The sequence below is a fragment of the Cetorhinus maximus genome, chromosome 8 (assembly GCF_964194155.1).
Source record: "Cetorhinus maximus chromosome 8, sCetMax3.hap1.1, whole genome shotgun sequence".
NCBI classification, from domain to species: Eukaryota; Metazoa; Chordata; class Chondrichthyes; order Lamniformes; family Cetorhinidae; genus Cetorhinus; species Cetorhinus maximus.
In genome coordinates, this window is record NC_135886.1 from 24,607,615 (window position 1) to 24,629,208 (window position 21,594).

The 21,594-nt window shown below is 43.5% G+C and overlaps 1 protein-coding gene across 2 annotated transcripts in view; it reads right to left on the reverse strand.

Moving 5' to 3' along the window:
- Positions 1-21,594, reverse strand: part of LOC144683255 (copine-8-like) — a 742,817-nt gene that overhangs the window by 219,511 nt on the left and 501,712 nt on the right. For both annotated transcript variants that reach the window (XM_078546211.1, XM_078546212.1), the window contains one exon: positions 17,352-17,427. In XM_078546211.1, coding sequence (XP_078402337.1) covers positions 17,352-17,427 — 76 coding nt within the window. The remainder of the gene's footprint in view (positions 1-17,351; positions 17,428-21,594) is intronic.

Genomic DNA, 21,594 nt, shown 5'->3' on the forward strand with positions numbered 1-21,594 from the left:
AGTGCATGCCCTCCATGTTCCCGTGGTACTAAATCCTGCAGTAACTGGCAGATATGAGCGACCAGTTCCCTAGACATTCACAGTCTTCGGTGACACTGATCCTTGGTCATCTGCATGAACGAGAGGCGGCATCTATAGGCCCTGGGTGTTGCTTAGCGCTGGCCTGTGACGGCTCACTGTGGCTCTTGGGCAGCGTGTGCGGGAGCCCCAGACACCCCTTCTTCCTGAGGTTGCTGCTTCTGCCTTTGCGCAGCCAGGAGCCTCAGTCGCTCTCTCCTCCATCTTCTTCATGCTCTGTCGGCCATCAAGCATACAGCTAGTTCACCAGGCTCCATGATCCTGATATACTCCTCCTGCAGGATGAAAGAGGGAGACATGTGATTAGCATGGCTGTACTAAGAACGATGGTGGAGCTCTGGGGAACTTGGTGGCACTTTGATGCCTCTGCGTTGCATAAGTGAGCAGATAAGCCAGGAGCCCGACCCCAATCATATCAATGTGGCTGTGCCTGAACTGTCTCAGTTACAGAGGAATGGTCACTTTCTACAGGTTCCCCGAATACGTGGCCACTTCCCTGGCCCACCTGACCCCCTCCCACACCCTGAATGCTTGTGCGCTATATTCAACAGCAGGGCTGCCCTTGCCTCCACCCACACCTCCCGCCACCAGTCGCCTCAACCTCAAGGCTGCACTTGCCCCTCAACTCCCCCTCAACCTCACAAGTCACCTCAGAGGCAGGGCTGCCCTTAACCACCATGCACCCACCGCCACCAGTCGCCTCAACGTCAATGCTGTATTGCCCCCCCCCCCTTCCCCCTCACAAGTCACCTCAAGGCTGCACTTTACTCCGAACCCCCCCAGCGCCCCTGAAACTTGCAAAGCAACAGGCGACCCTAGCGAGCTCTGCAGAATGTTGCTGTGTACTCACCTCTAGTTCACACAAAGTGCAGGCCGCCAAGTGCAAATCGCCTTTTGCTGTTGTCAAACACGTTGGCGTGTTTTCCCACCGACGTGGACGGACGATCTGGCGGGGATGCAAGAGCCTGGCGGGATGGCCTGATAATGATATGCTGATCTATTACAATAAGGTTCCCGAAAGCTGATGGTGGGAAATGTAGCTCACTGAGGCGGGCTGCTTGGACAATCGCAACCTGCCTTCTCGCCATCGTGAAACCGATCGTGCCATATTTTCCGCTCACGCCACCTATCATGCCCGCCGCCAGCGGGCATGGAAAATTCCACCCAATGACTCTGGTATTAAGAGCCCCATGGCTCATCAAATGAACTAGCCAGGCTGTGCAAGAATTAGGATTTGTATAACATTGATACTCCTGCCGCTGGTTGGTAAGGCATCAGGATCAGTTGCGCATATACCAGCTGTTGCACTGCAGGCGGAGTGCGCATGCGCATCCAGTCCTAACACCTTCCCAGTCAGTGGCAGGAATACAGGATAAAAAAAATGACCTGATCAAAATACTTGTCATTAAATTAAGCTGTTATGATATGGCAGGTGGCATTTGCCAAGCTGGCCAAATTCCACAGGGGAACTTGGCCAGGCTATCGCAATGATTTTTCAATGTGTATTTATTGTGAGAGGGTATGCACACTGAAGTCAGAAGCCAGGAGTTCACTATCACCTTTTCAGATTTTAAAGATTACATTAAAACATTTATTAACAAAAGAAAATAAAAAAACACACACAAGATTACAGTTACACGGTTAAACTTAGTCTTATAGCAGTTCCCAAAAGATTTCTACTTAACTAGATTCCCAACTACGCACCCCTTTTTATGCAACAGTCCAAATAGATTCTTAGGGCTGAATTTTCCCCCCCGTTGGTGGGGTTGTGCGGGGGCGGGCAGGAACGAGCGCAAACCGTGCCGCCATTTTACGTGGGCGAGCCAATTAAGGCCCGCCCAGCATGATGCACACCCAGAAGCGCTGTGCGCTCCATGTGCAGGTGGGATTCCCTGAGTCGGGGCCTGCGTTCTTTCGCACATGTGCACGAAAGAGTGCAGAAATCTCCCTGAGGCATGGAGGTGCTTCTGGGAGATTAGTTTAAGTCTTGAAAAATGTAATAAAGGTCAAAAAAAATTTTAAGGTCTGTCCCCTCATGTGAAACTCACATGAGCTGGGACATGTCCATTAATTTTTTCAAAAAATTTTATTTAATGAACCCTTCATGAATCCTCATCCCGCCCATGGATGAGGTTTCATGAAAAATGTGAAGGCCGCCTGGGCTCTTCGTCTGCCCAGCCAGCCTTAAGATTGGACGGGCAGCATTCTTAACAGCTTTAATTACTTTGTTAAGGGCCTTAATAGGCCTTTGACAGTTTGGCGGGCAGGCAGCTGACATGGCTGCACGCCCGCCGAACTGACAATCTAAATGACGCATGGTGACGTCGGGACGCCCACCCGATGTCACCACATGTCATTTTACGTGTCGGCGAGTGGGCCCCTGCCCACCTCCGCTCATAGACAGGAAAATTCTTCCCTTAATCTTTAAAACATCCAGCAATATTACCATAAGCATCCACTGTTGTTATAAGGGAGGTATTTCACAGCTTCTCTCTCCCCCTCACTTGACACTTTTAACAAAACCTTGCACTCTGGACCAAACCAGCACTTCTCTCGAAGTGGCTAGAGGCTGCTTTTTCACAGGTCTATTTCACACAGTCCACCTCTCAAGATCTCACAGGGCCACTCCCTATACGGCTTTCCATCTTTATATTTTCTCTCTTTTGATCCATAAATCCCATGTTTCACCCTTGCTTTATAAACATCTTTTACGTTGTCCTTATGGCCAGCAATTTTGGGAAAATTAAACTTAATAACTTGGCCTTATTTATCTTGTCAGTTGTAAAACATATTCTCATAAACCTTTGAAAATCAAACAACTTCTCAGATTATCTACAAAGTGCAAATTCCATTCACACTGTGTCTGCTGAGCCTTCATCTTCGCTCACCCATCTCCATTTCAAAATTGCCTTAAATGTCTTAACCCCTTTGATGCTTCAAACCTTGCAGTCTGACCGTCTTTAGTTTAATTAAATTAGCCACACACAAACGTACATTTCCAAGCCTGCTTTAGTACCCCACAGTAATATTAGGGAAAAAAAAGACATTTCCTTTACATAGTGCAACATAATAAAAACTGGGGAGTGGAATATCCTAGGATGAAGAGAGGGTATGCCTTTCAACAACAATTAAATATGCAAAAAATGAAGGAAGGAGAAAGCAATAATACCTTCTGGTTCAAAGGATGAGATATCCATCTTTTACCTCAAGTGAAAACATATGGCTGAACATTATATAGATTGTAGAGTCATAATCTGAAACCATTTATTCCTTTGAGAACTAGATACAGGGAGAATAAATATGAAACTGTTCAGTTATCAGAAGTTAAGTACAGTACAGGGGACTTAGGGCTGAATTATATGTGATCCCTTGCACCCCATCCAACTAAAAAGTTGGGGGTGGAGGGAGCCGGCGAGGGGGACAGTGTCTGCCCCGCAGCCATAATTTGCCATTAATAGGCTGGAAGTGGATTTCCGCTCCTCAGGAGCAGGAGATCTGACCAATACTTCGGGACAGAGTGGTACAGTTTTGGATCAGGATCTGGGTCAATGTTTGGAGATCTCACTGGGTGCCAAGCTGGCGGGCTCTGGTGAGGGGAGATGGTGAATGGGCTGGAATGGGCAGCAGTTTGAGGCGCCATGGGAGGAGGGCTACCTGGCAGGGGTAACACGTTGGGGGGAAGGGGTGTAACACCTTGGGATGGCTCTTTGATGGACCCAGAGGGACCATTAAGGAGGGACCCACACTACTGGCCACCAGTGCGCACTCAGAAGCCTCGGAAATTTGGCAAGGGCCTCACCCACCACTGGTAAATCCCAGCGGCTGCACGAGGTGGCCCTTAAGTGCGAATCAAATCCCCACTAAGGGCTTCAATTGACCCACTTGAGGGCGGGCTGCCCGATGCCACCCCTAGTATAACTGTGGTGGGGGCAGGGGCTGGCGGGTAGGCCACCCGCTGGATTTAACCAGCTCCGCCACCTTCAAACCCACCCTTAGAATTTGAACCTGTTACCTTCCAAGAAGCTGTTTTATCAGCATTGATACACGGGAAGCCAGAACTCTGCTTAGCGCTTTGAGATCTGATTAGAGGTGCTTTTTATGAGAATTGTGAATAAGGAGAGTCAAAGGTTAGGCTATTAATTCTTTAAGGGCTATATGCAATGAGTGAAAAGCTGTACCTATTCAATAGTGAATACTGTATATGGCTGGATACTGGAGCGTCAGAAACCAAGGGGAGAATTTTCTCCCTGTCGGGCAGGCTGGGCGGCAGCGGGCGCGTAGCCGATCGCTGCCCGCAATTGGCTGCGCACCGCCATTTCACGTGGGCGGGCCAATTAAGGCCCGTTCAGTGTGACACACAGCCGGAAGTGCTGAGCACTCCCTGTGCAGGCAGGGGGAGGAGGGAGAGTCGGGGCCTGCGCTCTTTCATGCATGCGCGCAAAAGACTGCAGAAATCTCCCTGAGGCATGGAGCTGCATCAGGGAGATTACTTTGCTTATGAAAAATTATGAAAAAAGAAAAAAATATTCAGGCATGTCCCCTCCTGTGACAGTGTCACATGAGCTGGGACATGTCAATGAATTTCAATAAAAACTTCTATTATATTTATAAACCCTGCATGAAACCTCATCCCGCCTGTGGGTGAAGGTCCATGAAAAAATGCAAAGGCAGCTCAGTTAATTATTTTAATTGCTATTTAAATGGCCTCAATAGGCCTTTGACAGTTCGGCGGGCGCGCAGCCGACTCTGGTGTGCGCCCACCGAACTGAAGGTCAGAATGACGCGCAGTGATGTCAGGACGCAAGTCCAACGTCAACATTTGTCATTTTACATGTCAGCGAGTGGGGCCTGCCCCTGCACGCCGACCAGAAGATTCAGGAACAAGGCTGGTAAACCCCTTGAGAGCTATGGATGGTGGAACTAAGTAAAGGATGTTTACCTAAAGAGTGATCAGAGGTTAGGCTTCTTTAAAACAGTGAACTTAATCCAAAAAGAACTAGATTCTGCTCTCAGTGTTGGAATATAAATTTATAGAACAAGGTTATCCAATAACATTTCACTGGAGAGAAATACAACTTTTAAAAACTTTATCAAATGGCCTCTTCCAAATATTGAAAGCTGTACATTTTAATGTGACATTTTACAAAATTAACAAATGTGGAAGTAGATAGCCTGACTGTTTGCAATTAATAGACATTTTTAAAACTCTTCCCACCTCCATTACATGGTTCTTGCCTCCATGCAGCTGGTCTGATGCCAGACAGTTGCTGATCAAACTCCGGCCACCCCGCTGAAAATTGGACAACCTTCAGGGGACAGACTGTTAATGAGCCCATAACAATCTAAATTGTCTCATTAATAGGGGTGGGCAGGTTCTGATGCTCACTCCCTCCCCCATCCTCGGGAAAATGATGAACGAAAGAAACGGCGGCAAAATTTCCAGCTGCGCCAATTGGCAGCCATTTTGTTTGCCGACTCGCCTCTGTTCCCATTTGATTGAGGACGAGCAATTTCAGACCCCAGTAGTCTGTAATATGTGCATGACCTGAGGAGATGGACAGAAGTAATAAACAAATTAATCAATGTTAATGATCACACGGTATTGTTTTTCTGAAATTTGTTTTATTATGTTTTGCATTCTAGATGGTTGGATACCCTAGCTCTGGCTTCTCAAGAGATGGTGTACTGATATGGGTAGGGGATACATTTTCTTTGGCTGTTAGTGCCAATACTTTTGTATTAGCATCAACAGGAAAACTGATGAGGCTTGCTCAAATATTGTAGTCTTAGTTGGTATTTTCTAGTGTGTAACCAATTAGGTACAAATTTCCAATTTCTACATCATGCAAACATTCAGCTTCACGACTGATTACAGACCACTTCTGATAGCTCAAGGCTGTTATTTGCTCTAAAAATGGAAGTAAGCAAAGTAAGTCACACAGCTAAGTGGGCTTTTAATGTAACGGTCTGACTATCAGATAATTTGAATTAAGCAACTTTGAATTAAGAGGAGTAGACCAATATAATTTAGGAGTTCTGTTACCTGACTCGATTGGGATTTCAGTGGGGACCTTGGAGAAATTAGAAACTGCTCTGATGGAGAAAGTGAATAGATTGCAGATGGCAACTAACCAAATGCAGCAACACAATTAGTCGGAGTGCACACAAACTGTGTTGGATACAATGATTTTATTAGTTTAGGCCAATTGAGTATTTTGAACTACACAAAAATCCTGGTTGCAATGAAAATTGAGAGCACCCGATGTAAAATATCAACAGAATATGCAAAAAATGCACAATCTTGGGCGTAGTTAGGGCTGAACAGTAAAATGTGGTTTGAACCCTGCTGTGGGGATGTGGCAGGTGCTGAAGCTATTTGAAACATGCTCCACACTGACCCCCCCCCTCCCGGGGCGCTGCAGGCAGACTTCCAAGGGCCAGGTGACACCTTCAGCCCCTCACTGGGGAGGAAGTCCCACCCTCTGGAGCTGCCAGCCAATCTGATTGGCCGGCACTTCCATCAGCCCCGGCAGCACCAGGGAAGCCTCTGTGACCACTGCCATTACTGCAGACAAAGAAGAAGATAGATCCCTAAGTCCAAGACTTTGGGTTGGGACTGTTTGGGTGGGTTAGGGAGAGGCGCAGGGGTGGGTTTAAGGAAGGGAGTAGGTAGGAAGGAAGGGGGGTTCGACCTAAGGGGGTGGGGGGCACCTCATGATTGGCAAAGGGCAGCCCCCGGAGAGCGACTCCCCCTTCCCTCCTGCCCTTTAAGCACTTGAGTTAAAAAAAAATCAGGCTTCCCGCTCCCACACTGCTGTCCATGCCAAACGTTTTATGGTGTGGGCCGTGTATTATTAGAGTCAATCGACTTGATAATTGACCCTGAATTCTTCATTCATTATGGGGGGATTGTGCTGCCGGTTTCAGTGCTGTATTCTGTGGGTGAGCTCAGGGGTAGACAGGAAGGTGGTGGGATGGATGCCCACCCTATTTTATGTGCTCCACAGCCCCCCCCTGCTGGAAACACACCCGCCGGGGGCACGTAAAATGCATAAGATTCAGCCCATGGTTGGCTGGACCCTGAGCCAGATCTGTTGTCATGTTAGAGCCAATAAGGAATGACTGCCGGGAGCAAGAGGTGTAACTACCTCCCTGGAGTACCTTTCTTAGAATCGGCAGTCTTAAATTTTCATAATACACTCCAAAGCAGAATCACCCAAAAGGTAGAGCATCAGCACTGTATCATTTTTACTGCTCTTGACACACTTTACTGACTGACAGCTGTTTTTCCTTCATGCATCAGTACTAACTGCATTAAATGTCAATTTGAGCTAATGTTATTATCATGAAATTTGGGTGCATTGTGTATGCACATAATTCATTGGAAAAGTCTTCACTGTGCAACATTGAAGTCGACATAGAGATAATTAGCTGCTGTGGATGTTCCAATTCCTTAACATGATTTTTCAGCCTTTTCAAAGTTGTTGGACTTCCACTATTAACATACAATAAGATAACAGCAATTTCTGCCACTTTCAATATTAATTTGCCAAATCTCATAGTGCTGCCAAACAGACAAGGGGGTATATCTTTAAGTACTGTTAGGGCTTTTGTATAACAACAATTTGTGTTTATATAGCAGCTTTAATTTAGAAAAACATACCAAGGTTTTTCACATATTTGAAATTAGAAACAATCAGCATTGAGTCAAAGGGCCTATTAGGAGAGATGACTGAAAGTTATCTTCAAAGTGACTGCTTTGAAATTGGGTATTAGAGGCAGCATGTGGAAACAGGGAAGTGCAGAGAAGGAGACCTATTTAAAGCATCAATGTTTTGACTTGAGCGTATTTATACTGCATGACCAAAGGGTTATCCTTCTCACTCCACATTCACAACAGAACTTTGTGCAATCCACAGGATTCTTGGTTCCACATTCATGACAAAATCTCTGCTGAATTTCTAACACTGCCTTGCATGATCCCATGATTGAAAATCAGGGAATTATCCATGGGGCAGAATTTTGCCGTCGGCAAGCAGGGGGTGGGGCCCACTCGCCGATGCGTAAAATAATGAGGGATGATGTCAGGTGCAACCCCCGACATCATCCCGCCCCATTTAAATTTTCAGGAAGGCGAGGGCACAGCAAAATCAGCTGCGGGCCTGCTGACCTGTCAATGGCCACTTGAGACCATTGACAAGATCATTTAACCAATTAAAAAGCCTGCCCATCCAACCTTAAGGTTGGCGGGTCGGCCAGGAGCCCCGGCGGTAAATAGAGAAAACATGAAACCTCCTCCAGCGGCGGAATGAGGTTTCATGCAGGGTTTTAAAAATTGTAATAAAGTTGTTCTGTGAATTATGAACATGTCCCAACTCATGTGACATTGTCACATGAGGGGACATGTAAGGGAATTTTTTTTTCTATTTTTAATATTTTAAAAAGTCCAGACGACCTCCCTGAGGCTGCACTTAGCCACAGGGAGATGTGCGCTCTTTTGTATGCATGCGCGAAAGAGCGCACTCTCGATTTCAGTGATTTCCTCCCCTCCCGCACAGGGGGCGCAAAGCGCTTCCCGGTGGACATCACGCTGGGCGGGCTTTAATTGGCCCACCCACGTAAAATGGCGGTGCGGTCCGCTTCGCTGGCGGCGATCGGCTCCACGCCCGCCGGCGATTGGGTCGGGCCCGACCGCCTGACAGGCAGAAAATTCTGCCCATGGTGTCTAAGCCATATTTCACACTATTTCTTATGTAATAATGTGAGATTATGAATATTTATTATGTTAAATTATAATATATTAAATTATGTAATTATATTAAGCTTAGGGTCTAGAATGCTGGAGGTATAGCCACGAACAATGGGCCAAAGTGAATTTCACAATGCACGAAAGGTCAGAGTTTGGGGAATGCAGAGCTCTTAGTGGATTGTAAGGCTTGTGGAGGTTACAGAGAAAGGAAGGGATAAGGCCTTGAAGGGACTCGAAGATGAGAATGGAATTAGTACCAAAAAAACCTCTCTGACAACGAAAATTTACTTTTACAACTGTAGTGTCTCATTCCTCCAACTTTTAATTATTGTTGGAGATTTATAAAATACAATTTTCTTTACTTTTTCTTTTATCTTCCTCTCTTAATTGCATCTTAATTTCTCTCATTTTATTTTGCTTTCTAGAATTAATTTTACATTAAATTAAATATTCTAATTCATAGCTCCTGGTTCAGGCTTTGCAAGTCCCCGTGAGATTCCTTCATTCTGGTTTGTTGAAGAGGCTTACAGTTGCTCCCTCCACTCACACACTCCACAGATACCCTGCAGCCTGAAAAGGATCTCTAATAACTGCAAATTGCCATTCAAAAGCCCATGGAAAGTATGTGAGCAGCTGTAAGCACAGAGAATGATGAGTGTCATTCCTTTGCCACTGACCGCAAAATCCGGTCCATTATGTTTTACTTTTTTCCTCGTGAATTCATAAAATTCTTGGGCTATTCTTCTTACATGTTCTCATGATAGCATTTGCTCAGGACCAAAAACTTACGACAATGCTTTTGGCTTCCTTAGTTGTTACAAAAGTTTCAGGCACTTTCGAATCCTCAACATGTTTTCAACCTCAGAGGAAAGGTATTGCAGTGAAATACACATTAGTGTGAAAACCTGCTGACAGCTCACAGCATGTCTTCATGTAGGGCTGTATGTTTTAATGAATACCTATCAATCTCTGCAGATTCCAGTACACTTTGCACAAATCGAGAGAGAAAATGAATTTTATAAATGCAAACCTATTAGACGCCCAGTGAAATTTAATCAGCATAGGATATAAGGTATCTTTTGGAGACTGAATTGTCGCCAAATATAGGAGATTAGAGGCAGTATCTTCCTGGTCCATTAGGGATGAGCTTCAAGGCAGGACCGGGAGGAATTTCAGAGAAATACATGTTGGGTCAGTGGCCCGACATGTTCCTGCATCTGGGTAATCTTCCCAGAGATGAGTCAGCACCAACAAAGGCTACCTGTCCAGCAGTGGCAAGTATCTAAGCTGCAGAATTAAATGCCCATTTGCGGGCTGCTTTGGCACAGCACAAGGATCCTCTTTGTGATGGATGGGCAACCTATTAGGGCTAAGCCCGGCAGGTGCCTGGAGGCAGTTTGCTGGCAGTAGGGCTGGGGGGCCCCACAAGGGTCTCCTGTTTTCAGCCTCCACCAGAGCGTAGCTACCAGTGGGCCGTAGCTGCAGCTTATCCAGTGGAGTGATTTCCCTTCCACTGTTGGAGCCTGCAGCCATTGCCACCGTTTATTTTATTCAAGTTAATATCTCTTCGGAGAGCGCCTCAAGATGGAGGCACCTTTGCGTCTCCGCTCCTACAGCGGGCACACCCACCTCAGCCAGTGGGGCTGCCATCTTTCCAAGGACGCAGGCCTTCTGATTGAGCCTGCAGCCTCAGGAACCTGCTGCCGTCCTTAGTTGGCAGCCTCTTAATTGATCAACTGATCCCCTGGGCAGGTGCCCTGAGAGGCAGAGTGGGAGCGGGATCCAGGAATGATCCAACTCACACTCATATCCTAAGAGCAGAAGATTCCACCCTGCATGCAATTGGCTGAGGAGCTGTCACGTGTTTAAAAAACAGTTTTCAGTTGCACCCATGAACTGACATCAGCAGGCAGCTGTTTGTCAGAGCAACATTATTAGGTAATGAAATACAGATTCCTTCAAAGAACTCGGTACAGGATATATCTGCACATCCACCTCCAAAGATGTCATTTTACACCTGCATATCCAAATTGGTTGTTTGACTCTTCAAATTACATGGAATGTACTTAAAAACAAACCAATGCCGAGACTTTCTGGCCCCACCCCAGTCGTGGCAGGTGTGGCGATCTATTCAAATCCCCGTTGACTTCAGCGGGAATGGAAGATCCTGCCTGCAGGAGGGAAAAGCCCGCTCCAAGGAGAAGATTTTCTCCCCGTCGGGGTGGGGTGGGGTTGGGCGGGAGCGGATGAGGTTTCATGAAAAATGCGAAGGCCGCCTGGGCTCTTCGCCTGCCCGCCAACCTTAAAGTTGGACAGGCAACTCAGTTAATTACTTTAATTAGTTTTTAAATGGCCTTAATAGGCCTTTGATGGTTCAACAGGCCTGCAGCCGACTCCAGTGCTCGCCCGCCGAACTGAGGATCAGAATGATGCGCGGTGACGTCGGGACGCACGCCTGACATCACCGCGCGTCATTTTACGTGTCGGCAAGCGGGGCCCGCCTCCGCTCGTCAACCCGAAGATTCTGGCCCAAGTCTTTTTCATTGCTTGAACTCTGGATCGTATACTTCTAAATATTCAACTAACTTCATTAATTTTTGTAGAAGAGTCATATTGGACTCAAAACGTTAACTCTGCTTCTCTCTCCATGGATGCTGCCAGACCTGCTGAGATTTTCCAGCTCTTTGTGTTTCTAAATTCATTAATTAGTTCCTTTGGACTCAGTTACAAGCCTTACCAAGCTTCAAGGGAAATTGGTTTCCTGTAGTTAATTTGAAGCTACACATGAGTACATTTATTTATCACCAAAAATAAGTACAGATCAGGGAGCAAATTTGACCCATTTAGTTAAGCACAAGTGCTTCTCTTGAATGCTTCCAGAGATTTTCCTCTAATACCCACCTGGAAGACAGTTCTGAGCATTTATAACTCTTTGAATGAAGCAGTGCTTCTTGACATCAGTCATAAACTTATCTTTTATCAGCCTAGGCCATGTCCTTCTTCCTGCAGAAGAGATTTTACTCTTTTTGTTGTTTTCATTATTGCAGTTCCCCCACATATGTATGGCTCAGATGATCTTGAAATTCTGGACAGAAGCGAGTTATAGGCTACAGTTTTTTTGTTCTTCTACAGCTGTCCTTCAAACTCTCTGCCCTAACAACTATCCACCCACAAAACTGGTCACATCCCCAGCTTTCATATGTGAGGATCCTCCAATTGTGCTTATTCCATGGGCAGAATATTACGCTCGGTGTGCAGGTGCATGCCCGACACGCCCGAGTGTAAAATGACCCGTGATGTCATTGCGCAGTCTAGTGATATTTCATTCGGCGGGTACGCGCCGGAGTCGGCTGCGCGCCCACCAATAATTGAAAGGCCTATTAAGGCCATCAACAATCTAATTAAATTCAAATTTACACTGCCTGTCCAACCTAACAGTTGGCGGACAGCCGAAAAGGCCAAGCGGCCTTTACATTTTTAAGGAAACCTCATCCACGAGCGGGATGAGGTTTCCGAAAGCAAATGAACATTAAATAAAATCTTTATTTTTGAATTAAAAGCATGTCCCAGCTCATGTGACAGAGTCACATGAGGGGACGTGTTTTATTAAATATTTATTCTCTTCTTATTGTTTTTTCACACAGCGCTTCAATCTCCCTGAGGCAGCTCCGTGCCTCAGGGAGATTGAAGGCGCTCTTTCTCGCGCATGTGCGAACTGCGCGCTCTCCCACCTCCCCCTGCCCATACAGGCAGCGCTCAGCGCAATTCATGGAGGATGGGCATAAATTGGCTTGCCCGTGTGAAATCGCGGTGTGGAGCCAATCGTGGTCGGCTGTTGGCTTTCCGCCCGCTCCCGCTGAGCACCCCCACCAAGGGTAACATCCTGCCCCATGGTTTTCTTCACATTGTGTCCAGAGCTTCAGCTGCAGTGGGAAGAACAGTTTCTTTTCCATTTTTGAAAGATTTTTTAATCTATTGTGCAGGATTTTCAAAGGGTCGTGGGGTCAGGATCTGATGCGGGAGGGCTTTGAAAATTGTGGTTCCCGGGTGTTGTATCAGCATCCTGGCACCCCCAGGACAGTTCCGAATATTGAATGGACTGGCAGTGGCGAGAGAGCGGGTAAGAGTTATTAATGAACAGAAATTAACGTTTCAGCACACTAACTAGCATTGATGCACATCAGGCACAGCATGTAATGAAACCTGTAGTTGGGAAAGCTTCTTAAATGCCAATATGACTTATATCTATGCCATGAAATGCATTAAAAGAAAGAGAAAACACAGAGCAGGTCTCAGTAAGAATGGATCAGATTTTCAATGTGGGATAGGAACTCAACACCCAGATGAATTCTATGTCCTGACCCCAATTAACAGCCCCTTAAGCTCCTTAATGAGCTTGTTAAGGAGCCTGTCTGAAATGGAATGAAATTTTCAAATTTGTCCCCAGTGAGCCCGAGCAGCCTGTGCACATCAATGCATAGCTGTTGGGTTCACTGTGGGGCCTGAATAAATGTCTTTGGAGGTGATTTGAGAGGAGTCTGTGGGCCAAACTAGCACTATCATGAGTGCTGGCCCTTTCCTTGTCGTGTAAGGCCACTGTTAACCTCGTTATTCCTCCATGGCCTTCCCAGGAGCTGCCTGCCCTAATCGGCAAGGCAGTGGCAACACTCAAAATGGCTGGTGCCTGCCTTTGCTACTGGCACCAGGCAGGCAGCTCCCAACTTCTGGAGGTACTCAGTGCCTTTACTTGAGTACTGAGTTCATTTGCTAGCAAATTAGGCCATTCGAATTTGAAGGTCACATTGCGAGCACAACACAGCTCGAGCGCGGGGACAGGACATGGAATTCATCTGGGTGTTGGGTTCCTATCCCACATTGAAAATCTGGCCCATTCTTACTGAGACCTGCTCTGTGTTTTCTCTTTTAATGCATTTCATGGCATGGGTATAAGTCATATTGGCATTTAAAAAGCTTTCCCATCTACAGGTTTCATTACATGCTGTGCCTGATGTGCATCAATGCTAGTTAATGTGTTGAAACTTTAATTTCATACTCAAAGAAGAAATATATGATGTTGGTTCAGCAATTTTAGGACCCAACTCTTTACACTGACTTATAGCCATTTCAAATTCATATTGAAATACTGCTAATGCTGCATCAGTGCTGACTTGCACTTCTGGGATAAACTCATTTGTATCTTTATTCATCGATCCAGGCAGAAAACAGGACAAATGTAATCTGTGTGCAATTGGAATTTAAAGGGATGGGGCAAATGGAATGTCATCTAATGAGTCAAAAATGTCTTGCTGCACTTAGGCTGAAAATGCATTTCAACTGATTGGCTGCCATTTCTCAAACGCTGGAAACCACAAAGGAACAAACTGCTTTGTGGCAGTTTTTTGCTCACCTCTCCTATTTGGTATGCAGCGAGTCTGGACAGTCACTGGATTTTATTTTCGGCCTCAGTCGACAAAGTTGGGAATGGAAAAAGATGTGAGAGGTGTCAATGTGAGAGGTGCTCCCACATTATTTCAATGCTATCTCAGCTCCCAACAGTTTCAAGTGGGAGCTCCCTTTTGCATGATCCTCCCACACTTTGACGGAAATGTTGCAATGACAACAATTGAGACGGAGACCTGGGGGACAAATTTCTGTCGTTTTATGCCTCATTTGTTATGGCCTGGAAACATGCACTAACAAGGTGTTCCAGTGAGGCAAACTGGAGCCTATATCGTTAGAACTCGTTCAATAAATTTACATAATTAGCCAAGCATACAGATGACCTTAGATTCCAGTTACTTAAGGCTTCCAGTCAGAGCATTTTAGAACTGATATTTCCTGGAGTCTGTTTGCTTGTAATTGTACCAACCTTGTGACAGGGGTAACTCATTACTGGCAGTACTAATGCCTGGAGGAAAATCATGAAAAGGTAATGTTATTGGCTATTCCAAATTCCAGGTTATTTTTGTAACTTTTTTTATTCAGAGTACGACCAAATATTGTGTAGATTTTGTTTGACTCATTTTCTTTTTGAAAGCACAATGCCTGTATGTCTTGCAGCTACAGTGGCCTTATCATGCTACTGATCACCACAAACTTATTTAGTGAAAAATATTTTTAAAAATAAAAAAGTGACATCAATGGTGCTATGAGAAATGTGATAATTGTCGAACTGTAAATGTGCTATCAATCCAAAATGGTGCCTTTCAGTCGGCTTTTTGAAGCAAACTCTTCCAAGAGTTAAAAGAATCCCAAAACAGTCTCCTCAACCATTCCCCAACCTTCAGAGCCTTGCATACAGTTTCAAAATCTGCTCACTAGCTTGATTAGTATCTGATGAAACGTTTGCTCCAGCAGGCAAATTGTGTTGATATACAAATGGTTTTCAAGCTTACCAATTATGTAAGTCAAATGGAGGTCTTTTCTCCACCTTAGTGGTGTAGTATGGAGTTAATATTTGTATAAAGTAAAACATGGTCAAAACTAAACTAAATGGATAGACAGTAGCTTATTATTTGGTGCATCAAGAATATTTTCCAATTTTATAGGTTTTTTATGATCCACAACTATATTCTTATCAATGTAAATCATGCCAGATCCAATTGCCAAAATTCAGAGATTGTCACTGTCCTGTACTTTATCAGCCAGTTGTTTAGTTAAAATAGATGAATACCTAAATGCTTATTGAATGTACTTTTGACTTGCTTTTCTACAGTATTTAAGTTGTCAAAATCCTTTGTGTTTTGATGCAAAACTGAGCTAAGTCTCTAAATTGTGGATATTTATATGTTTTTTTTATTTTAAAACTAGCAGACCTCCTGTATTGTGCACTGAATCAACCAGTTGATCTCCCATTGCATAGAAACAAGACTAAATGCAATCTTCTGGTCAAGTCGGGTTGGAGGGAAGGAAGGAGGATATGGACAGAGGAGGTTAATAAAAAGGAAAGTGAAAGAAAGGAGGAGGAAATAAAGTAGAGATGAACACTGCAGATGAAATTCAATTCATCAAGAAGTTTAGAATTTTACACATCAAAAGAGATCAGCACATACATACTTCATGACTGGGAGAATTGATGATGATGAAAGATATCTAGAATTATACGTTTACTTGGATTTAGCATATCAAGTCGAGAGCTGCAAACACTAAAATACTCTTTTATAACTTAAAGATTATTACTGGTGATATTGGTAGATGAGTTCATTTGCTATTTTGAATGCCAATGTTTATTTTTAACATCTTCAATAAATAGTAGAGGAATGACATTATCACATTAAGCATTTATACACTAATATTGATAACTATAGTTTACAGGCTCATATTCACAAATTAGTATAATATAAGTTAAAAGAAACTATGCAGTATCATATGGAGATATGGCCTGACCATATTTTGAGAACCCTGTCCAGTCTTGCCTTATCAAGATACAAAGGAAACACTCAAGCTCTGATGGCAAAACTGAGAAGATCAATGAAGCTAATCCACAGTATCAGAGGACTGAGTTATGATGGAAGAATGGGGAAACAGGTTTTTCAGCTTTGTAATGAGTACATTATAAAACTATGCAAGATAATAAATAGTCTAGGCAAGGTAACCTTAAGAGTATTATTTCAAGGTGAGTCAAGTGAGCAGAGTTCCAAATGGTGAAAGGAAATTTAGGCCCGATTTTGAGTTGAATTTCTACAAAGTGTGATCAATACTTGGAATAGGCTTCATGGTTCATGGATGTAAGAGCTTCTGAATAATTATATAAGCTCTGTAGGGTTTTATTTGAGAGAATGGAGGGAAAGCTGAATGGAATGATTAAAAGTGTGCTCTTTAAATCCTATTACTGTTGTCTTATGTATCCTATTCTGTAATTTGGGATATTCACAGCCAATTCATTAGGAAACTAGTGTAAATAGAATGCTTAAAAACAAGCTATTTCGATCCTGTTCTTTACTTTTGACATATGCATCCTGTTCACTTCTGCCATTCTGCAATGGAATTCCCATTTCTCTTTAGTTCCATTGGCAATTCAAATATATTCTCAAAATTCAGATCTGCCTACCACAAACTGTCACGCAATCTGTTCTAGTCACTTTTTCCAATGTCTCCTTCTGTTCCAAAATATGGCTAGCAATGATCATTTTAACACTTGGCATTCTGCAGCATATTATTGTATGAATCTTAGCAATGTAATCATGTTTATCAATGCAGTATCTCCATTTAATTTATGTTATCCATTATTGTCTGTTAAATTATAAATTGCGTGTCCTTCAGCAAGCAATTCATCAAGATATCCTGAGAGATGTCTTTAAATTATCGCTCCAACAAAACTGGGTTCATCCTATATGCTTTACTTCCCCTGCCCGCACCCCCGCCTCCCCCCCCGCCATCTCCTTGACAACTTGTACTGTGCTGCAAGTGGGTGAACAAAAATTCAAACTGTTGCACAGAGAATGTGAACACAACATGAATAAACAGCTTCTGGGCATTTATAAAGGGTTGATTTCCAATACTGGAATCGGTAGGATGCATTTACCTCATAAACATTGAACTGACTCTGTCCTCTGGCAAGTTCTCGATAGCTTGTTGTAAATTCTCCAATGAAGTCATGGCTGAAATCACAAAGAGGAAATTGTCAGCTACATTCCATTAAGAATTGTTCCATCCAGTAATGCAAACAAATGCAAACTTACTTTATGAAAGTTCAGCTTGGCATTTATTAATCATAGCCAATGAGGACAAGTATAATCTTCAAACATAATTTGATGAATCAGAATAAAAAGAAAATGAATGACTCATCAGCCATTCAACCACGTGCTTCTTGCATCTTGATTGGATAATTTTTATGCATTCATTTCTCTCAGTTGGTTATTTTATTTATACCAAGGTATGAGTGATTGAAGTAAAGGGCACCATGGTGACACAAACTACTTGAGCAAAACACATATGCAGGTTAGGTAAAGTAAATGATGAACATAAATATCTCAAAGAAGGAATTTTGCCGAACTGCAATATCAGTTGATATGATTAAAAATGGACTGAACGCTTGTATGAGTTTGATTACACAAACTGAACACACCCTTATTTTATAATCAAATGTTTAAAAGGGTTTCAATCTGGCCATCAACACTAGCTTGGCCCCATGATATCATGGGCCAGAATTTACTGTAGCTGCCATTAGTTAGACTTGCCCTTGCCCCTTTAATTTCCATGAGGCTTTGTTTTGGAGGTTGCTGTAAATGGGAGATAGAAATGTGCCCCCCCCCCCCCACCCCCACCACCCAATAGCATCGACAATCTTTGTGAACAGGAAAGCAACTGTACATTTCCCTAATCAATCATTAAAATTGTTGAAGTATTGTGAATTGGACAGTCTGGAGTCTGAACTAGGAAGTGTAAGTTTAGGAAGTGTAAGTTTATAATAGTGAATTCAAAGTCAAATCGGGCATAGAAAACAAATACAGAGAAAGAAAGATTGCATTAGGACAGAGAAAAGAAGAAACGGAGAAAAAGTAAAAATGTATCTGTAAAAATAACATTAGCTGAAGGAGTGAGGCTCCAGACTTGTAAAAGTTCATTTTCAGTTCGAGTGTTTGCCAGTAATTAAGACATATCACACCATTAGAAAGGGTGCTTAGACTGAAATGAATAAGTCCTAACTTTGTGGCAAGTTAAGTTTGTATCTAACATGCAAGTACATGCTTTTTCATGCATTTCAATGGTGAGGTAGAAAGCAAGATGCTGGTTCTGGGAACCTCGGAATAGTGGCACATATTGGGCATGTTTGAACATGCATCTGATGCATCTGCCCGAGCCTGAAGATGCTGTGTGATTGTGCATGAATAATGGTGAGCATTGTTAGTCTCACTGTTATTTTAACAGTAAATGCTGGCCTCATGATTCTTTGGCTGTAAAGACACTCCAAAAGAGTCCACCATGTGGGAATTGACATATGTGTTAATCACCTTTACATGCGTGTCAATTAAAATTATTCAAAAATGTCAGCAAGGAGTGAAGAAATATCTTATTACTAAACACCTAGTAAACCATAATCTGGAGTGTAAGGAAATAAATATATCATTTGGGCATGCCCAAAGAACTGCTCACTTTTTTATAATCTCAGCTTCTCAAAATCTAATATATTTTTTAACATCTTTAACCCTCCCAAGCCTGGTTATCCCTCCAGAACTAAACATTACCCTGCAGCTTGATACATGATATGATCCTGGGCTTCACACTATGCACAGCCTGAAGGATCACGCAAATTGCCTTGTAATAAATTCTAATTTGATCTGGATGCTCAAGTTCATTTCAATAGAAGTCATAAGATATCGTAAACTAAATACTTACATGTGGCTCTGGTCCCCAGATTATTCCTCGTTTCCCTCCTCCCCACTCACAAATGGTCAGCCCATGGAATTTACGACTGAATCATTTTAATCAGGCTACATGCTCCTTTGAATTAGCGAAACGCTTCAGGGTAGAGACAACTGCTAGGGAACCTTCTGTACTTAACTAAGCATACAAAAATATACTAATATTGATGCAGATTTAAAGCTTGAAACATTATGGTCCAGATCTTCTACTCTCAGGATAATCAGAGACTGGACCCCTCAGAGGTTCCAACACACTGACTCTGTGGGAAGTGCCTAGGAAGTTTGAACTTCTGATGGGAAATTACACTGCTTCATGGGATCCCCCGAAAAAGTCTCCAACTCTGGGTTAGATTCAGAGACTTCAGACCGTTCCGATTCACTTACCTGAACAGTTTCCAAGGAAATGCTAGACAGATTAAAACCTAGTCTAACACCTGGGTAACTATATATCTGACCTCCACAATCACTCATGCTGACCACCTCAACTCCCCCTTTGACTTGACCTGATCTGACCTGACTGGCCCCCAACACCCCCTGACCCTCTGACTCCCCACCGACCCGACCTCACCACCTGCCTCTCCCTCTGACTTGACCTGATATGACCTCACCACCGGTCCTGCTGCCCACCACCAACACCCCCGCCACACCCGACATCCTGATTCCCTACAGCCTGAGCTCACCACCCTAACCCCCTTGCTCATTTACCTTCTTTCCATAGTTTTTCAAAGAAGCTTTGGGACATTTAAACTCTTTACCTACCGGAATGTGTCATTTTGTGCCTTAAAATGGGGGCTGTGGCTTCTGGGTGGATTCTCTCCGCTGCTTCCTGCACTGACTGAGTTCTGCAGGATCCTCCATTGGAAGATTATCCAGAAAAATCAGAGGAATTTAAATGTGTATTTTTTTTTCTGTTTCCGACCCTGAATGGAAGATTCGTGCCCATAATTCACACAAGAAGCTTCCAAGGCTGGATGGCTTTTTATGTCAAAAATCTGAATTTGACAACTGAAAGCCAATTCTGTTGCACCATGCCAAATAGAACAGAGCCCGAGGAATTATTTGAACCAATGATGTTTCCATGCATATGTTCTGATATTCAATGTTAATATTGGCTCAGATTTTGTGATCAGTGAGAATGAGCATTCAATACAGAGTTTCAATGGGCTTTGGCTCTGGAATTTGCAGTGATTGGAAAGGTAGTTTGGTGCAGAACCCCCTAAATTGGACCTGGGACCAGTGTGCACTCTGTATTTCCTTAAACAATCAGATTGAAGAATCATTAGTGAGCAGCACAAAGTCTAAACCAGAATGTTAGTGTTTATAAGTGCTACCAGCCACCATTTTATTGTCTTTTCGGGACCTTCTTCCTTTTTGCCACCTTCTATCTATCACAGAATTTAGTCTCGTCCTTCCTATTGACTTCACTGTTGGCCAGACTTCTCTCAGCTGAAATCTCAACTTATTTTAGTTCAGCAGCTGAGTCTCCCAAAACTTCATTATCTGCTCAGCTCTTGGAAAGCTCTCCGATTTTTGTTTTCAAAGCCTCTTTGACTTCATTTAGCTGATTCTTCAGCTCTTCTGTCTCTGTTTTGTATTTGTTGGCTGCCTCCTGGAAACTTGAACATTGATGTGTCTTCTCTGTCAACTGATTCTTCAGTTTGTTCAGAGAGGTGCTGAATTCTTTCTGTTTCTTTTCGTACTGTTCCAGAGGCACAAACTTTGACCTGAGGGAAACTTGTAGTGTGTGAAGGTTTTTCAACAGGTTTTCCTTTTCCTTACGAAGGTTCCTCACCTCATCTTGAACTCTGTCATTCAGCAGGATCTCCTTGAGTTTCTTCTGCTGTTCTTCCATGTTTCTGTTTGAGATAGACTGCATTTCTTCAGGTTGTTGAGTCCTTACAGACTGCTTTTTCATCCTGTTGCGGTCCTTGGACTCTCCAGGCTCTTTCTGCCGTTTTTTGCCTTGTTCCTTTTTCAAGACATGAACTCTTCCAGCTTCCTTTTGAAATCTCACTGGCCAATCAAGGTTGCTTTCCTTTAACCAGTTTTGCCCTAAAAGGATTGCTCCTCTGCCTCTCAATACCATCACTGGTAGCTGTGCCCATTGGTTTCTATTATGGACAGTTGCTCTGCTGATATCTTTTTACTTGGATTTCTTTGCCTGCGTAAGTTTTCAACTTGGCAGATGTTTGTTCCAAATTTGATTGATGTTCACCATTATTTAAATATCTGGAAGTGTGTTCTCCAATTACAGTAGTGGAAGCTCCTGTGTCCACTTCCATTTTTACTGGTTTACCATTCATTTGTACTGTAACAAATATTGGCTCTGTCTTCCCAACTTTCATGTTAAACAATGAATAAATGTCAGAATTTGTTGTTTCAGGCTCTTCTACACTGTAGATT